The sequence below is a fragment of the Diospyros lotus genome, chromosome 2 (assembly GCF_014633365.1).
Source record: "Diospyros lotus cultivar Yz01 chromosome 2, ASM1463336v1, whole genome shotgun sequence".
In the NCBI taxonomy this organism is placed as follows: Eukaryota; Viridiplantae; Streptophyta; class Magnoliopsida; order Ericales; family Ebenaceae; genus Diospyros; species Diospyros lotus.
The window spans coordinates 33,671,966-33,689,277 of record NC_068339.1 but is presented as its reverse complement, the minus strand read 5'-3'; the positions used below and the strand labels follow the sequence as shown (position 1 = coordinate 33,689,277).

At 37.9% G+C, this 17,312-nt stretch overlaps 1 protein-coding gene across 8 annotated transcripts in view; it reads right to left on the bottom strand.

The window, feature by feature from the left end:
• Nucleotides 1-17,312, bottom strand: part of LOC127794339 (protein MICRORCHIDIA 6-like) — a 104,211-nt gene that overhangs the window by 69,142 nt on the left and 17,757 nt on the right. For all 8 annotated transcript variants that reach the window (XR_008021644.1, XM_052325353.1, XM_052325356.1 and 5 more), the window contains 8 exons: nucleotides 14,283-14,589; nucleotides 13,776-13,850; nucleotides 13,618-13,652; nucleotides 7,598-7,676; nucleotides 7,378-7,467; nucleotides 7,223-7,298; nucleotides 4,655-4,733; nucleotides 4,315-4,449 (listed from right to left, as the gene is read on the bottom strand). Coding sequence is in view for 7 of the 8 variants with exons in the window: in XM_052325356.1 (XP_052181316.1) it covers nucleotides 4,315-4,449; nucleotides 4,655-4,733; nucleotides 7,223-7,298; nucleotides 7,378-7,467; nucleotides 7,598-7,676; nucleotides 13,618-13,652; nucleotides 13,776-13,850; nucleotides 14,283-14,589 (876 nt within the window). In the remaining variant the exon portion in view is untranslated. The remainder of the gene's footprint in view (nucleotides 1-4,314; nucleotides 4,450-4,654; nucleotides 4,734-7,222; nucleotides 7,299-7,377; nucleotides 7,468-7,597; nucleotides 7,677-13,617; nucleotides 13,653-13,775; nucleotides 13,851-14,282; nucleotides 14,590-17,312) is intronic.

Below are 17,312 nucleotides of genomic sequence, written 5' to 3'. Positions count from 1 at the left end.
GGGCAAGTTCGGGCTCTCATGCAAGAATTTGATGCTTTTCTTCCTCTTACTATGACCCACACCAAACAGATTGCTCAACGAGAGAAATTTTTTATGGTTATTGCACTCTTTAGCCTGAAACCAGAGTTTGACACCATCAAGCATTAAATCTTGACCAACTCCACTAGTCCTACCATGAAGGACTCTTTTAAGAAGTTGTTGAATGTGACAGGTGCGCATGGTATGTCCTCTTCTTCTCATGTTGTTCCTCCAGTCGAATCTTTAGCTATTGTGTCTCAAGCTTCCACCGTAGGAGGAACTAAAGGATGCAATAATAGTCACCCATGTCCACAATGTACCTTTTATAAGAAACTAGGTCATCTTCAGGACAAATGCTGGAAGAAACATGGCCAACCAGCTGCTCTATCTGCATCATCTACTAGTGCGACTCATGTATTTTAGAGCGATCCTAGTCCTACTCTATCTCCACCAGGTTCGCAATTGGTACCTATGTATGCAGCTAAGTATGATTCCTTCCTGAAGTTCCAAGCCACCCAGCAGTCTCATGCTGGTAATCCCGTTGCTTGTATTGCTCAAGGCTCATTTGTCGATCCTTAGATTATAGATTCTGGCACCATTGACCATATCTGTGCTAATGAACTTCTTTTCTCCTCACTTACCTATTCTGATACCTTGCCTACTGTCACCCTGGCTGATGGTACCAAAACTGCAGTTAAAGGGATCGAGCAAATCACACCCACCTCGTCTTTCTCATTAAATTACATTTTATATGTTCCTGATAGTCTTTTTAATTTGATTTCAACTAGCCACCTCACCAAAACCCTTAACTGTTCTGTTATCTTTACTCCTACCTCTGTTTGTGTTCAGGACCAAGGTACGGGGCGAACGATTGGCATCGGGAGTGAGTCACAGGGTCACTATCATCTTGTTGTGTCTAGTTCGTCAGTAGCTTGCACCAGTGCTGCTTCCCCAAATCTTCTCCACTATCGTCCCGGTCATCCCAACCTCTCCAAACTGAAGAAATTAGTTCCTAGTTTGTCGTCATTGTCCGTGTTTAATTGTGAGTCGTGTCAACATGATAAACACGCTTGTAATTCTTTTTCTCGTCGGTTCAATAATAGGGTTGAGGCTTCCTTTTCCCTTGTGCACTCTGATGTATGGGGGTCCAGTGACGTCAATTATACTCTTGGTTTTTTATATTTCGTTACTTTCATTGATGACTTTTCTCGTTGCACTTGGTTGTTTCTTATAAAGAGTCGGTCCGAATTGTTTTCTATCTTTCAGACATTTACTGCTGAAATAAAAACATAGTTTGAAGTTTCTATACGTGCCTTACATAGTGATAATGCCCCTGAGTATTTTTCTTCTCAATTTATTTCCTTTATGACTGCTAATGGCATCTTGCATCAATTCACTTGTCCTTACACACCTCAACAAAATGGTGTTATTGAGCGTAAGAATCGCCATCTTATTGAGACTGCACAGACGCTCCTTTTACATGCCAATCTTCCCACCAAATTTTGGGGCGATACTGTTCTAACTGCATGTTATCTAATCAATAGCATGTCATCTTTAGCGTTACAGGACCAAATTCCTTATTTCCTTTTGTTCCCTACATAGCCGCTTTATTCTTTTCCTTTTCATGTTTTTGGATGTATCTACTTTGTGCATTCTTTTTCACCTAAACAAGATAACCTTGCTGCAAAATCTCTCAACTGTATCTTCCTCGATTATTCCCGGTTGCAGAAAGGCTATAAGTGTTACTCTCCTGAGCCGAACCACTATCTTTTGTCTATTGATGTCACATTCTTTGAACAGCAGTCTTTTGACTGTTCAACCTGATTCATAGTCTTCACCAGGTTTTGCTTGTTCCTTTTTCTCTTCTTCTGCTATCCTCATCGGGTCCATCTATCTCCTCTGTGGTGCCTACCCTACCATTTTCCGGTCCACCTTCCACAACTCCTTCACTTCTTACATATCACCATTGTCCTCATCCCACTACAGGCACCAACATTCCTCCAACCCAGGACTCTCTTGACTCACTCTCTCCATCTGTGGTCCCTCCTGCCCCGGATCCTAAGCCCAACAATCTCCCTATTTCTCTTCGCAAAGGTACACAATCTACTCGTAATTCTCATCCTATTTATAACTTTTTATACTATGATCGTTTGTCTCCTTCTTATAGTGTCTTTGTTTTGAGTCTCTCCTATGTTTCTATTCCTAAAACCACAAGAGAAGCTCTATCTCATCCTGGTTGGCGTCAAGCTATGTTAGATGAGATTGACGCCTTACATTCGAATGGTACTTGGGATTTGGTGCCTTTACCACCTGGAAAGACCCTCGTTGGTTGCCGGTGGGTATTCACACCCAAAGTGGGTCTTGATGGCAAGGTGGAACGTTTTAAGGTCTGTTTGGGTGCCAAAGGCTTTATATAAATGTATGGGCTGGATTATAGTGATACTTTCTCTCCTTTTGCGAAAATGGCCTCTGTTTGCCTCTTTCTCTCTCTGGCTCCCACGCGTCATTGGTTACTCTATCAACTTGATATTAAAAATGTCTTTCATGGTGATTTGCAAGAAGAGATATATATGGAGCAACCACCTGATTTTGTTACTCAAGGGGAGTCCAATGTAGTCTACAAACTCAAGAAGTCTCTCTATGGTCTGAAACAATCTTCACGGGCATGGTTTGGTAGGTTCAGCACTATGGTTCAAGCCTTTGATCTCACTCGAAGTGAAGCTAATCATTCGGTTTTCTATCGCCATTCTTCTTCCTTATGTATCTACCTTGTTGTTTATGTAGATGACATTGTTATCACAGGGAGTGATCATGTTGGAATACAGAAACTAAAGGCACATCTACATCAGCACTTTCAGACCAAAGACCTAGGCCAACTTCGGCATTTCTTGGGTATTGAAGTTGCTCAATCAGGAGATGGTATCTCAATTTCTCAGAGGAAGTATGCACTTAACATCTTAGAAGAAATTGGAATGGTGAATTATAAACTAGTTGACACCCCAATGGATCTGAATGTCTGACTCTTGCCGGGACAAAGGGAGTTTTATTCAGATCCTAGAAGGTATAGGAGACTGGTAGGCAAGTTAAACTATCTCACAGTCACTCGTCTCGACATTGTTTTTGCTGTAAGTGTAGTTAGTCAGTTCCTCAGTTCTTCATGTGATTCTCACTGGAATGCTGTTATCCGGATTCTGAGATATATCAAAAGTACGTCAGGTAAAGGGCTACTCTATGAAGATAAGGGACACACAGATATTTGTTGTTTTGCAAATACAAATTAGGCAAAATCTCCTTCTAATCGTCGGTCGACCTCTGGGTATTGTGTTCTTGTGGGAAGAAATCTGGTTTCTTGGAACAATAAGAAACAGAATGTAGTAGTTAGATCTAGTAGAGGCAAAGTATCGGGCTATGGCTAATACAACTTGTGAGCTCATCGGGCTTAAACAATTCCTGTAGGAACTCAAGTTTTGTGAAGTGTCCCCTATGAAGCTTGTTTGTGATAATCAAGTTGCCTTACACATTACTTCCAATCCAGTGTTCCATGAGCGGACTAAGCATATTGAAATCGATTGTCACTTTATTAGAGAAAAGCTTATTGAAGGTGTTATTGTTACAGAGTTTGTTAACTCCAATGATCAACTTGTAGATGTCTTCATCAAGTCTCTAAAGGGTCCTTGACTGAAATATATTTGTAACAAGTTTGGTGCATATGATATCTATGCTACAACTTGAGGGGGAGTGTTAGAATTATTAGTATTATTATATATATTGTAATTATTGTAGTGTATGTTTTAATTGTAATTAGATTAAGCCCATAGGTCAAGCCCAAAGGTGTTTAAGGCCCATTATACCTATTATAAATAACAAAGTAAGAGAGGCTAGTCTTTTAGGTTTTTTCTCTTATAATTATTTTCTCACAAAAAGTATTATCATATATAAGTTCCCTTGATCGGTGTTCAAGAAGCTAAAGTTCACCCAAGCAAGGCAGCATCTAGTAGCTTCTCTAGTAAAATGAAAGGCAAGTTTTTGTTGTCACCTTAGCAGTATCAAGAAAAAAGAAAAGGAATGGATTGTTCCACATTGATCAACTCTATAGACCAAGCAGTCAACATAGTTCCATTGTTGAATGATTAGCATTACTTAGCAACACGAGCTAGATAGTTAACTAGGCAAAATATCATTTAAATTTGGCCAAATAAAACATTATCAATAGCAGAAAAGAATTTGACAGTGTAATAAGTGAAAGGACAGTAACACAAACTAAAAGAATAAATAGGGTGTGACAAAGAAGTTTACTTGTTTCAGAAGCTCTGCTTCTGTTGAATATGGAGACCACTGCAACAGCATCGAGAGATTAGACATGAAATGTCCTTCACCAAACTGATGTAAGGTTTCCCAAGTGCCAGTAGTTGCATTACGCACATAATCCAGCTACACATACAGAATGAAATTTGAGAAGTTAATATACTGTATGATAATCAATTTAGGAAGAATATCCTGCCACTTAAAAACATGATATTTGTAGCTGACAAATTATCAAAGTATTTGAAAAAGAAAACAGATTTGTAACTAACTCAGTAAGATCCCAAAGAGCAACACATGCCCATGGACCAACTAAACAGCAAGGTGAACTCACCATGGGAACTACTATTCTGTCATGGCCGGTTTGAGTCAAAAATGTATATGAGAGAAGACCAATACTTTGCATTAACGTCCTGATCATGATAATAGTTAGCAGAGAGAGAAATATTATAACAACAATAAGGCAATGGAAATTAGGCAATTAAATATATAAATTAATGCTTCAACAATTAAATAAGAGCATTTTTGAATTGCCATACTTCTTTAGAAAAAACTGATACATAAATTTTCTACTTTATGATTCAGATAAAACAGCAAATAATTTTCACAAAACTTGTTCTTTTTTGTTTTTTTATTGGGGGGTGGAAAAGAGGAGTGTGAGACATAATAGAGTATAATCGCAAGAATTTTTTTCTCTTCCTTTTTTTGGACAAGACAAGTCATGGCAGAATCTTGCATATGAACATGGGGTATTTCAGGAATTAAAAGACATGCAACAAGTGTACCGTTCATTACCTATCTGAAACAATTGGATATGTGACAAGACTATGCCATGAATAGAATTGCCTTTTCAGTTATACGGATTCTGCTGAGAGTAACAAGGATATCCTTAAAGGAAGACTTCATGTAACACCTCAAACTTTTATACTCTTTGTAGTTCCCGACCATTTCCATGTGCTCATGAGTACTTTATTCTTCCTCTTTCTTTCTCTCTACAACCCTAAACATCTTAGTCCAAATTGAACGGACCTTAATTAGGGAGGTTTTGATGAACTACTTGATATCACCGGTCTATACAGTTCTTGGCTTAATCATGAGTGTTGACACATCAAATGTAGAATGATGGCAGGACTTGCCTAGAGATTAATCATTGAAGACCCAGTTTGATTTGGAATGAAACATGGACATGATTATGGATATTGTTAAAAACATCAACTACTGCACACCAAATGGCTAGAGAATGGGAATTGGACACTCCAATTTAAGTCAACTTAAAAAAGTGCCCCCAAAAAAGAAAGCTTCTAAATAAGAATTTTATCCATAATAAAGTAGCTCAGCTGATAAAGATAAAGGAATATTTAATGATGGTCGTGGTGATAATTCAGTTATCCAGCTGTCCGCATATCATGAGAGGGCCATTTAACAAATTTGACACTAGTTCTTCCACTACAAGACAAACATTCTAATATCGGCAAGCTCAAGCACAAAGCAGCACACAATGCAGTAAATAACTCTAGCTGTTGACCTTAATGCTTGTTATGGTTCTCATCCCCCCAAAATTTCAGAAGCTGAGAGGAATTTTGTAAGGATCCCCATTTCAAACATGTCAATCAGAGGCAATTTTGTTCCTCACTGCACATTTCCTTGCAGTGCCATAGATGTGCAATATAAGAGGACAATGGACTTTTAGCATGAAGGAACTTCCCAATTAATCACCCAGCGCAGAGAAAAGCAAGAAATAAAATTACACGCAGGTCTATGTACAGAAACAATGAGTAATCATAGAAGAAGAAGAGTCAACCAGGAAAGAGCTACATGAAAATAGTCAGAAATCTAGGACAGCAACAGAGTCCTTAACCAAAACCATCTATCTAGGGTAACTCTTGAGAGTTTAGCAAATTATCCTTCTGTTTTTCATTTATTTTCCTTTTCCTATTTTTTCCTTTTTGACAACCACTAAATACATGTAACACATCCTCAAATATATGGAAATTTGTGTGTAAAATATGTAGACAAGGCCTCCCAGATATTCTCCTCAAGGATGACCAGAGAGAGTGTAAAGAAAGCGAGCCAGTATGGAAAAACACTTCTTAGAGTATGTGATGCAGTACAGCAAATAAAAGTTTTTGAAAAGCGAGGGAAGAGAAGATTAGGAAGAGGAAGAAGAAGAATCCTGAGAAAAAAGAAGCCAATAAAGAGAAGAAGCCAAGAAAGATGAGAGAAAGCTCAAGGAGAGGACATCAATATTATTCAATCAGTAAAATCGAATCAATATGTCGCCTAGTTATAGGCAATTAAAAGATGACTTATCTAAATGAAAATAATCTAATCAAAATAGGATTCCAATTTCTAAATCAAATGAAACTCTATCTAATCAAATGTAATTCTAAATCAAATGAAACTCTATCTAACTAAATGTAATTCCAATCACATGTAATCATCATATAAGTTAGAACAAGATAAATCTCAAAACAAAATAAATATAAATCCTTGTCAATCTAGTTTCAATAATTTTAGCAGACTGATATTAAAGTTCGAGGTTGTCAAGCTCCTCCATTCAGAATTTCTTCGACATAGAAGAGAGAGAGAGAGAGAGAGAGAGCTCATGGTATAGATAAAACTTTTATTTCTATTTCGCGATTGTTTGCTGATAGTTGAGCACATTTAAGTAACAATTCATATCAAAAAAACAGTCTGTATGTGCAGGTAGACACCTTACAACCATTACAAGTGAACAAAGAATTAAACAAAACGCCAGGCCTTAGAGATGCTAAACTGATTTACCAAGGACTACAGAAAGACAAGCAAAAGACTATTAAAACAAAGTGAAAAGTGAACCACCCGGAAAACAGGTAGGCAAACATAGGTAGAAAAATGAATAGTTTTGAGCGTCAACTCAAACCTTTCTTTCAAACAGCGGCTGAAGACAATAACATCCGCCCCAAGTCTCATTGAGCTGGTCTTGAAGCCATTTCCATCTGAACGGCAACAAATCAACCAATAAATATTAAACGAGAGAGCAAGTGAACTTGTAAAATGATCCCACAGGGTCCATACACTGTCCAATTGCCGACTTCGATTTCTTGGCTGAAAATCCAAAACTCAAACAATGTCGCATTGTTTTTGGGTCCATTCCACCACCATCATCTGATTGTGAGTAACAAGTTTCAGATCCAACATTAAGATAAGAACATTACTAAGCCAAATATAGTCAATTAGAAGACACCAAAATCATGACAACCATTTTTCACAAATTAGTGACACAGAAACAAGGAACCTTGAATTAACAATGCTGGATTTCCGTCCTTTGGATTTGAGATCCTGTCTACAATGACCAAGGTGGCCCCATTTTGTACCTATAAGAAACGCAACCATGGTTAGAATAGAAGAATAAAAAAGAAAAGAAAAGAAATTATTCATGGAAGTTTGCCTTAATAAATAGGGAAAAAGGTAAATTGGCACCTCAACTTTTCAATTTTAGTTAGTTTACTCCTTGAACATTATTTTGGCTTAAATTCACCCTTGACCTTTCTGAAATGGTTCATGTTAATGTTAGTTTTTGGTTCACTGTTCCCCTTAGATACTAGTTTTCTTGGCTCAAATTTACCCCTGAATTAAACTATTAGAAATGTTTAGGGGTGAATTTGAGGCCAAAAAAGAAAAAAGGCTAAACTGACCAAAATCAAAAGGTTCAGAGGCTAAAGTGCCCTTTCTCCTAATAAACATTAAATGCCAATATCAAAATAACACCTACAACAGACACCAATGGCAATTCATGTGGTAGATATTAAATGGCACATATGAAGGCAACTCGTGTAAATTGATTGACATGATTGATGGCATATTCATCCATGTTATTTTGTTGGACAAGTACTAATGAAACATTATACCTTGGTATTTTCAATGATGGTGGTGAGTGATGGATATTAGGCTTTGTGTGCCTCAAGCTTCACATTAGAGTTCACTATTAGTGATAACCACTAGAGGAGGTGTAATATCATCTTTGCTTTAGTTATGGATGTACTCACTAGGCATACTCAAGAAGAGGTTCTTTGAGATATGTTATTCTTAGATATCATGGTCGTGCTAGATGAGACAAAACATAACATAAAGAATACTAAGCTTGTGTTATGAAAGGACACCTAAGAGTCAAAAAGATTCAAGTTGACTAGGATGACAACCAAATTTATGGAATGTGAGTATAGTAAAAATAGAAGAGTGACAATGTTGTAGTGAGATTTGAACATCAAGTTATTCTAACAAAAGATCAATTCAAATAATTTGAATCAATTTATGCAACTACAACAATCCCAAGTCTTAATCCCACTAGGACCCCATTTCGCATTGACTTTCAAGCCACAATGAGTTGAGTTCGATACCAAACCTAGTATAGAAGTTATTTGATAATCTCAATTTTGCTTTAACTCAACCCAACTAGGTGAGTTTGGCTCAAACTAAACTTCGAGTTTTTAGTGCATTAAGTGAGTTCAAGTGTGTTGGAAAATCAGATCCCACAATCTATGGGATTGATTATGAATCCCAATTATCTCACAATCTATGGGATTGATTATATTCAATCTTATCCCACAATCTATAGGATTGATTATAATCAACCTTAATTGTTGGGATTGATTGATTGATGTAAATTAGTAATTGATGTAATTAGGATTCCTTCTTTTTTCCTTAGTTATAAGGATTTGATTGATTTCTTTCTCTTATATATATTGTAACCATTCCTAGTGAAGATTAGAGAAACATATACTAAGTTTTATCAAAGAGGTGAAGTATCCTTTGGCCTATAGTACCTACTGACCCAAACACCGAACCCTTGCCCTAGCAACGACGGTGTTGCCAACTGATCCAACGACCACCATGGCCTCACCGACCTACACTCCATCGACGAAACCCTCCATGTTTTCGACCCTCGACTACCACACCAAACAAAACACTATCCCGAAGCCTCCTTCCCTCAATCCCAGCACTGCCACTATGCAAACGTCCCACCTTGACTAACACCCCATCCCCTTGACTGTTCATCGTCTCAATGGCACCAATTTTCAGGAATGGTACCAGTCTATGAAGCTCGTGATGACTGGTAAAGGGAAAATGGGCTATCTTACTAGTGTTCCTGCCAACCCCAAGCCCTCAATCTCCCAAATACAGCACATGGGTAGCAGAAAATTCTCTAGTGATGGCCTGGCTCATCCAATCCATGGAACCCAAAATTTGAAGGCGCTATCTATTCGACAACACTGCCTAAGAAGTGTGGACTGTTGTCCACCAAATGCACTCCGACTTGGAGAATGTCTCTCAATTGTTTGAAGTTCGGACTGCCTTACACTCCACAAAATAGGGAAGTATGTAGGTCACAGATTATTTTAATACCATTTCTGAGTTGTGGCAGGAGCTTGATCTGTGTCACACCATTACTTGGCATTGTACCAAGGATGATCAACTGTTTCTAGCTATGCAGGAGAAAGACCGTGTCTTTGATTTTTTACAAGGACTCGATGCTAATTTAGATGAGGTACGGAGGGGGTTGTATTTTGGGGACCAAACCTCAGCCAACTGTCAATGAGGTCTTTACAATTGTCTGTCGCGAAGAAAGTTGCAAACGTGTTATGATGCCTCATTTGAAAGATCCTGACATGGATTCTACTACCTAAGGCTCTGCATTAGCAGCTTATCGTCCTGAAAAATCCAAAGGACCTTCTAGGCAGCAGTCTCTCGGGCCTCAAAAAGATCGTTTATGGTGTGAGCATTGCAACAAACCATATCACACCAAGGAGACTTGCTAGGACCTTCATGGGAAGACTGCCGACTGGAAACCTAGAAGTCAAAGACGCCCAAAAACAGCTTATGTTGCTAATGCCCCACCTGCCTCTCCCTCCTCTGGTGTCTTACCATTCACAGCCGAATAAATGGCAGTGCTAAAAAAACTCCTCCATCCTACTAAGGAACCTGATTTTACTTCCACTACACTTATGACTCACAAAGGTAAAATCAGCTTTTTTGCTTCCCTTTTATCCTACAAAGGTCCCCAAGACGTTTGGATTGTGGATTTCGGAGCGACTGACCATATGTGTGGCTCTTCAGCTGGACTCCTTCATTTTCTCCCTTATATAGGGGACCATGGTATTACCATGGCAGATGGGTCCTTGTGTAAGGCCACGGGCTGGGGTGATCTCATGGTATTTGGGTTGCCACTTAAGTCTATTATTTATGTGCCCAAATTACACTGCAATTTAATCTCTGTTCATAAATTGGCAACGGATTTACATTGCACTATAACTTTTTTTCCTTCCCACTATCAATTTCAAGATTTACCAATGGCCTGTATTATCTATCCAATGGTGGTCTATTCAGTTCTTCTGTTCCTGTGGGTCTTCACCAACCTTGTATCCATCCAAAAACTTACCACATATTCTAATTGTAATGTCATTTTTCATTCATCCTTCTGTGAATTTCAGGAATAGGGCACGATAAGAATGATTGGGCGTGCTAGGGAGAGAGATGGACTTTACTATCTTGAAGACCTTAGTGGACAAGTTAATAAAGGGAGAGTTTTCCCTCTTGTCATTCCTAGTTGAGTCCTCCAAGTCAAATAAAGATAAGATGTGGTTTCATCACTTTCATCTTGGTCATCCTTCTTTTAGAGTTCTTAAATTGATGTTTCCTTTATTGTTCCCATAGCTTAATATATGTATGTGTATATCCCTTAGCTTAATATATAGCCTCTAGCCACGCTAAGCACCCATGTGCAGTGTACCCTAAATCCTAACTACCTCTAGCGACAAGACAAATAGCTCTAACTGCCTCTAGCTACAAAAAAAAATACCCCTAATAGAAATTAAAAAACCAAAACTATAATACCAAAATTACATATACTACCCTTGGAATGTGACAACATACAAGGCCAAACATTGATTATGCAGTGAGTGTGGCCATCCAATTCATGCATAATCTGAAGAAAACTCACCTAAAAGTAAGGTATAGGATTCTACATTATTTAAAGGGGACACTCGGCAAAGGCATACTGTTTAGAAAGGGGGGAGAGCTATCTCTTGAGACCTATATTGATACTAATTATGCAGGGTCAGTTGTTGATAAAAGGTCAATATCAAGGTATTGCATATTTCTAGGAGGTAATTTTGTGATTTGAAGAAGTAAGAAACAGAGTGTTATAGCAAGGTTAAGTGTTGAAGCAAAATTCAGATCAATGGCCCTGGGAATATGTGAATTACTTTGGCTCAAGATACTCTTGGAAAACCTACAAATCAAGTGGAAAACACCTATGAGACTCTACTATGATAACAAGTCAGTCATTAATATTGCTCATAATTCGATATAGCATGACCAGACGAAGCATATTGAAGTGCATAGACATTTCATAAAGAAGAAGCTAGATAGTCGCTTGATTTGCACCCCATTTGTTTCTACCGGTGATCAACTTGCAGATATTCTTACAAAAGGACTTCCTAGCCTAGCGTGTCAAAGATTATTGAGCAAGATTAGAGCACAGGAAATTCACTCACAATCTTAAGGAGAGTGTAAGAAGATTTTAGAAGATACCAAAACTCATATTCATATATACCCAAGATCTATTTGTTCATATCTCCATTGCTTTTCCTAGGAGATCCTTTCTTGACCACATCTTTCTAGATGTATTCTAGGTTGTTTGTGTTTCCTAATTTCAATAAGTTCAATAAGTTGTAATTAGGCAATTGCCTAACTTAGAGATTAGTTTTCTTCATTAACCAACTATATATAATCATGTAATTCTACCCTAAGGAATAACATCAGACGTTTGGTTACTTTTGACAAAAAGAATATCTTTTACATCAATATTTATACTCTCAATGAGTCCTATCACATGTTGCCATGTTTTCCTTCATAATTGGGCTAAATATATGCATCTATTTAAATATTGTCAAATTTGAGCTTTGAATACAATACCTTTTGCCTACTTTGCATTTTGATAACATTGTAAATTGTTGATCAACTCATTTACAAGCTTAGGGACTATTCTCTTCGTATTTCAATTTTCCATTTTGAGTTTTAAATTCATTTTCAATTTTGTGTTTTGAACGTCTGTTTGGAGATTGTTGAAAATGCGTTCTTTTTCTCAATAGTGCTTCCCGTGTTTTGAAAATTTTGAGCGTGTTTGTGATGAAAACAACCAAAACGACTTTTTGTTATTTTGAATTTTCTTTATAAAATTTTTCTTTGTTTTCGAAAATGCATTTTTGAAAACATGAAAATAAATATATTTTCACTATTTTAGAAAACTTAAAATGGCCTGAAAACAGCAAAGAGAACATGGCCTTAAGCTTTTAGAGATGGGAGGTAAAAAAATCTTTATATTAAAAATTTAACTTTCAAGAAAATTGATTACTATGGGTTGACATTTTTCGTTCGATATTATATTATTATAAATCTAGAGGTGTCAACACAACTATGACTATGCTCTTTACCTCACTCCAGAAGATCACTTCTTCATCTAGTTTGCTTAGTCACCTCCATTACACAATGCACGGTTTGAATATCAACGGGATGAATGTTTTTCTAATATTAATTTACTTAAAAAACTTCATTCTAAAAAGAAACTATAGAAAAAGCAAAAGCATGACCATGTTAAAGGGCACTCCAATGGACTAGGCTCCCCACTTTAAGAACCATTCAAATTATTATCCAAAAAAGCAAAGAATAAATTTGAAGGCTAGTATGATGCACTACACAAGGAGACTAATAGGTCTTTCATATCAATATGCACAGTTCACCAAAAAGACAGGGAAAAAAAAAAATAAAGGCAAGGAAATTTCCAAGCCAATGTTCATGGTATTGAAAAGAAAAAGTAAAGGAAATGATTTTACTCATAAAACAAAAACAATTTTGAGTAAGAAAGTGAGATAATGAGGGCAATAGAAGATCCCCTTCCTCACCCCCTCACCCCCTTTCTTTCTTGAGTTCTTTTATCAAGTACAACAGGGCTTCTATCTCAACAAAAATTTTCTAAAGATGGCTCCTAACATTTGTAAGCTTCTCAATGAAATGAAAATGAAAAAGAATATGCTCAAAATGAAATAAATGGATTTTGTTTCTCTATGAAGCTTTAACATTACCTAGAAAAGCCTCTAAAACCAGTAGATTTAGAAGGCAAAAGAAAATCAATATCTCACATGTGGAACTTGCTGAAAATACGAATCTTATGCAGGTCATTGTCATACTAGGGCATCACAGCTTTAACGAAAACACAAAGAGAACTAATACTTCTAAAATTTTAGGACTAAAGTCTACCTCATCAACAGCATTGTCAAGCAACTCTGCTATGGCTGCATACATCAGAGACAAAATTAAACATAGCATTAGAGGTCTTAATGGTTATAAATTCAAAGCATTCCAGCAATCAGAGGGAAAACATATGGTTAAAATTAAATATGTAAGCTTGAAATTACCACCAAAGGCCCATTTATGTGAAGTGGCATTGGAATGTAGGAACTTGGGGTGAATATGTAAATAACTACTTCCATCTGTAGAAAAGAACAAGAAGAATATATTTATATATATTAGGGTAAAAATGAAGTGTATGGATTTAAATGAAGATATGACAAAAGACAGAAATACATGGAAGTCTAGAATTCATGTAGCCGACCCCACATAGTGGGATAAAGGTTGGATATGTTGTTTTTTATATTAGGGTAAAAATGGTCTGTGCAGAAACAATGACAAGGTTGATATGGTTGTCTTTGTTAAACACAGTAAACATTTGAGAACCTTATACTCAGGAAATCAACAGAACTAAATTGACTATGGGTTACATATCTTAAACAAATAGGTCAAGCATTTCAGGTTACATTAACTATTATGCTATGACTATAATGATCATGTAATTCAGATGTCAAGTTACTAAAACATAGTGTAACTCATTAAAGATAAAGATAAAATATTTTATAGCACAATACTTTGGATTACAGATTTAGAAGTGAGCCCCTCATCATAGTTTCCAGCTTTCCAAAATTGCCGACATATTGGTGCTGAACTAGCAGGCAATACAGGAGCAGTGCTTTTATCTTCAGTTGGAGGTGGCTGCTGATCTAAGATGCAGTTTCCACTCTGTCCAGTACTTAAAACATTTGGACTTTGACTTTCTGCCAGTTCTCGTCTTCTAGATTGGGTACCCGATTTCTGATGCCAGGGGTCAGCTTTCCGGAATTGTTGCATTGAACTCTTCCCTGAACCCTTAGTCAAATCCATCTCCAGTATAACAACCTTCACAACCACTCATTTTAGTTCATTGTCAGTACATAAACCATAATGTTTGTAGAGGACATCTTCAGCATTAAAACAGAACTAAAATACAAAAAATAAGGAATCAGAAGACAACCCAGATATCAATATCCCAATCATGAACAATAAAAATAATGAAAAGTTCTCACAAAGATGGTACAAGTGCATATGCAAATTTGGTCCCCCCCCCCTGGTGCAGCATTGTCTATCAAAATGCTTTTCAGTCAGAAGTCAAGAAGTGGCAACCATGCTTGACCTCACAGACTCACAAACCATGGCTAATAACAGGATTGGCTGTGAAGCTGTAAACAAGAACTATCATTGTTCACCAGCACGATAACAGGAGTTGTAAGCACCAAACCTATAAATATGGCAGAATGAACTTGCTCTGGTACCACATGTAAAGACCACTCCTAGATTATTGTTTATCTTCCATATATTAGTTATAAGGGTTCAAAAGTCCACTTTTAATATTACTCTAATACCATTTAATCTTCATGACCCCGCCACCCTCTTTCTTATTTCAAGGCTAGATGTCATACTTACAAGACAATGAGAAACATAGTTGAACCCATGGTTCCTATTGTCCAACCATCAGCACATACTCAAGGCAAGGATGGACTCTTGATTTTCCTCAATGTGCTTGGGGTGATCACTTTTATCTCATTAGGTTAGGTTGGGTTGGTTCTGGTTGGGTTGAGTTAGGCCTTATTACACCTTATTCCTTCTTTCCCTTTCATTTTTTTCTCATACTCAGCTCTCTAATCTTCTACAATCAACTATGATTGACATAGTGACATCTAAAAGAGGTGTTACTCTTAGTGAGGTTGATAACCACACTACAACAAGGACATCAATCTTGGCAAGGTTAATAACCACTACAACAAATTTGACCTAATTATCACCTTGAAAGGCCAACTCAAGTATACAGAAACACTCACCCTCTAGGAAACCTCAACTGGAGAAGAGATTACAAGAAAAATCTTGCATTTGTAATATTTAACTAACACTCAAAGATATCTCTAAAACTAAACTCCAAAAGGGTATAACACTCGAAAAAGGAGTCTGGTCAGTTGCTCTTTCGATGTGGGATTGACCTCTTAGCTCAACCTTCATAATCTCACGACCTCTCACCTTTGCTGCATATATGCTCCCACTTCTACCACTGTTGGTGGCTCCCTTACCACTGGTAGCAATGCTGGTTTGTATCCATATAAAGCCTCAAAGGGACTCATGTTTATGGAGCTATGGTGGCATGAGTTATACCACCATTGAGCTACTGATAGCCACTTGTGCCACCCTCTTGGCTCCATAAAACATAGGCACCTCAGATAAAATTCCAAGCACTAATTCACCCTCTCCGACTATCCATCAATTTGTGGGTGATAGGCAGTGGACATATGTAGTTTAGTGCAAAGAGACTTAAGCAGCTCTCTCCAAAATGAATTGGTAAGGACTTTGTCCCTGTCTGATACTATGGATTGGAGCACTCCATGCATCTTCACTACATTATCCAAGAAGACCCTCGCAACCTCCTGAGCAGTGAAGGGACGAGAAAGGCCTATGAAATGGCTGAATTTAGTAAACCGGTCCACTACCACGAGAATGCAATCCTTCCCCCAACCTTGGTAGTCCTTCAACAAAATCCATAGTCACATTGGTCCAAGCGCCTTCTAGTATGGACAATGGATGTAGTAGGCCTGGTTGAGCTACGGTCTCATGTTTGCACCTCTTGCACACATCACAATTCATCACAAAGTCTATTACAAATTTCTTAAGCTATGGCCAATAGAAGGTCTATCTCACCCTCCTATAAGTGTTTTGGATCCCAGAATGACCTCCCAGTGGGGAGCTGTGAAGTGACTGGAGGATCTGGTTCCTTAACGTCATACTTTCTCCAACCACCAATCTTCCCTTATATCTGATTCGTCCATTAGATAGAGCATAACCGGGCCTACAATCTCCATTCACACTCAGTTGTTCTAACAACTCCCTGGCCCATGTCCCTTGCCGGTAACTTTCAGTGACCTCCTAGACCCAATTAGGTACTACTGATGTGGTAGCAGCCAACATTCCCCCTTAATGGCAACGAGATAACGCATCTGCAACCACATTCTCTCTCCCCCTTCTATATTGTATCACATAATCCAGCCCCATCAATCTTGCCATACCCTTCCTTTTAGAGATGAGAGTGGAGTTTCTGTTGTGAGATAAACTTGAGGATCTCCTAGTTAGTTTTAATAATGAACCTCCCTCCCTCTAAATAATGTCTCCACTGCCATTAAATCCGCTAGGAGCTCCTTGTCATATATACTGAGCCCTTGGTGCCTAGGGCTCAAGGCTTAGCTAAGAAAAGCCAAGGGCCTACCCTCTTGAGAAAGGACTGCCCCTATGCCAACCCCATTGGCATCAATCTCTAGGGTGTAAGGCTTGTTAAAATCTGATAGCCTAAGTATTGGGACCTTACTCATGGCCTTCTTAAGTTGTTCAAACGCTTCCTCAACCCTCCAGTCCCAATTAAAGCCATCCTTCCTCAGCTGATCAATAAATGGCTTACTAATCGACCCATAGTCCTCCACGAATTTCCAGTAGTACCCGGTAAGCCCCAAAAACCCCCTTAAGGCTCGGATATTAGTGGGCTTAGGCTAGGTAGTAATGGCCTCAATCTTTTTATGGTTAATCCCAACACCTGCTTTAGATATAAC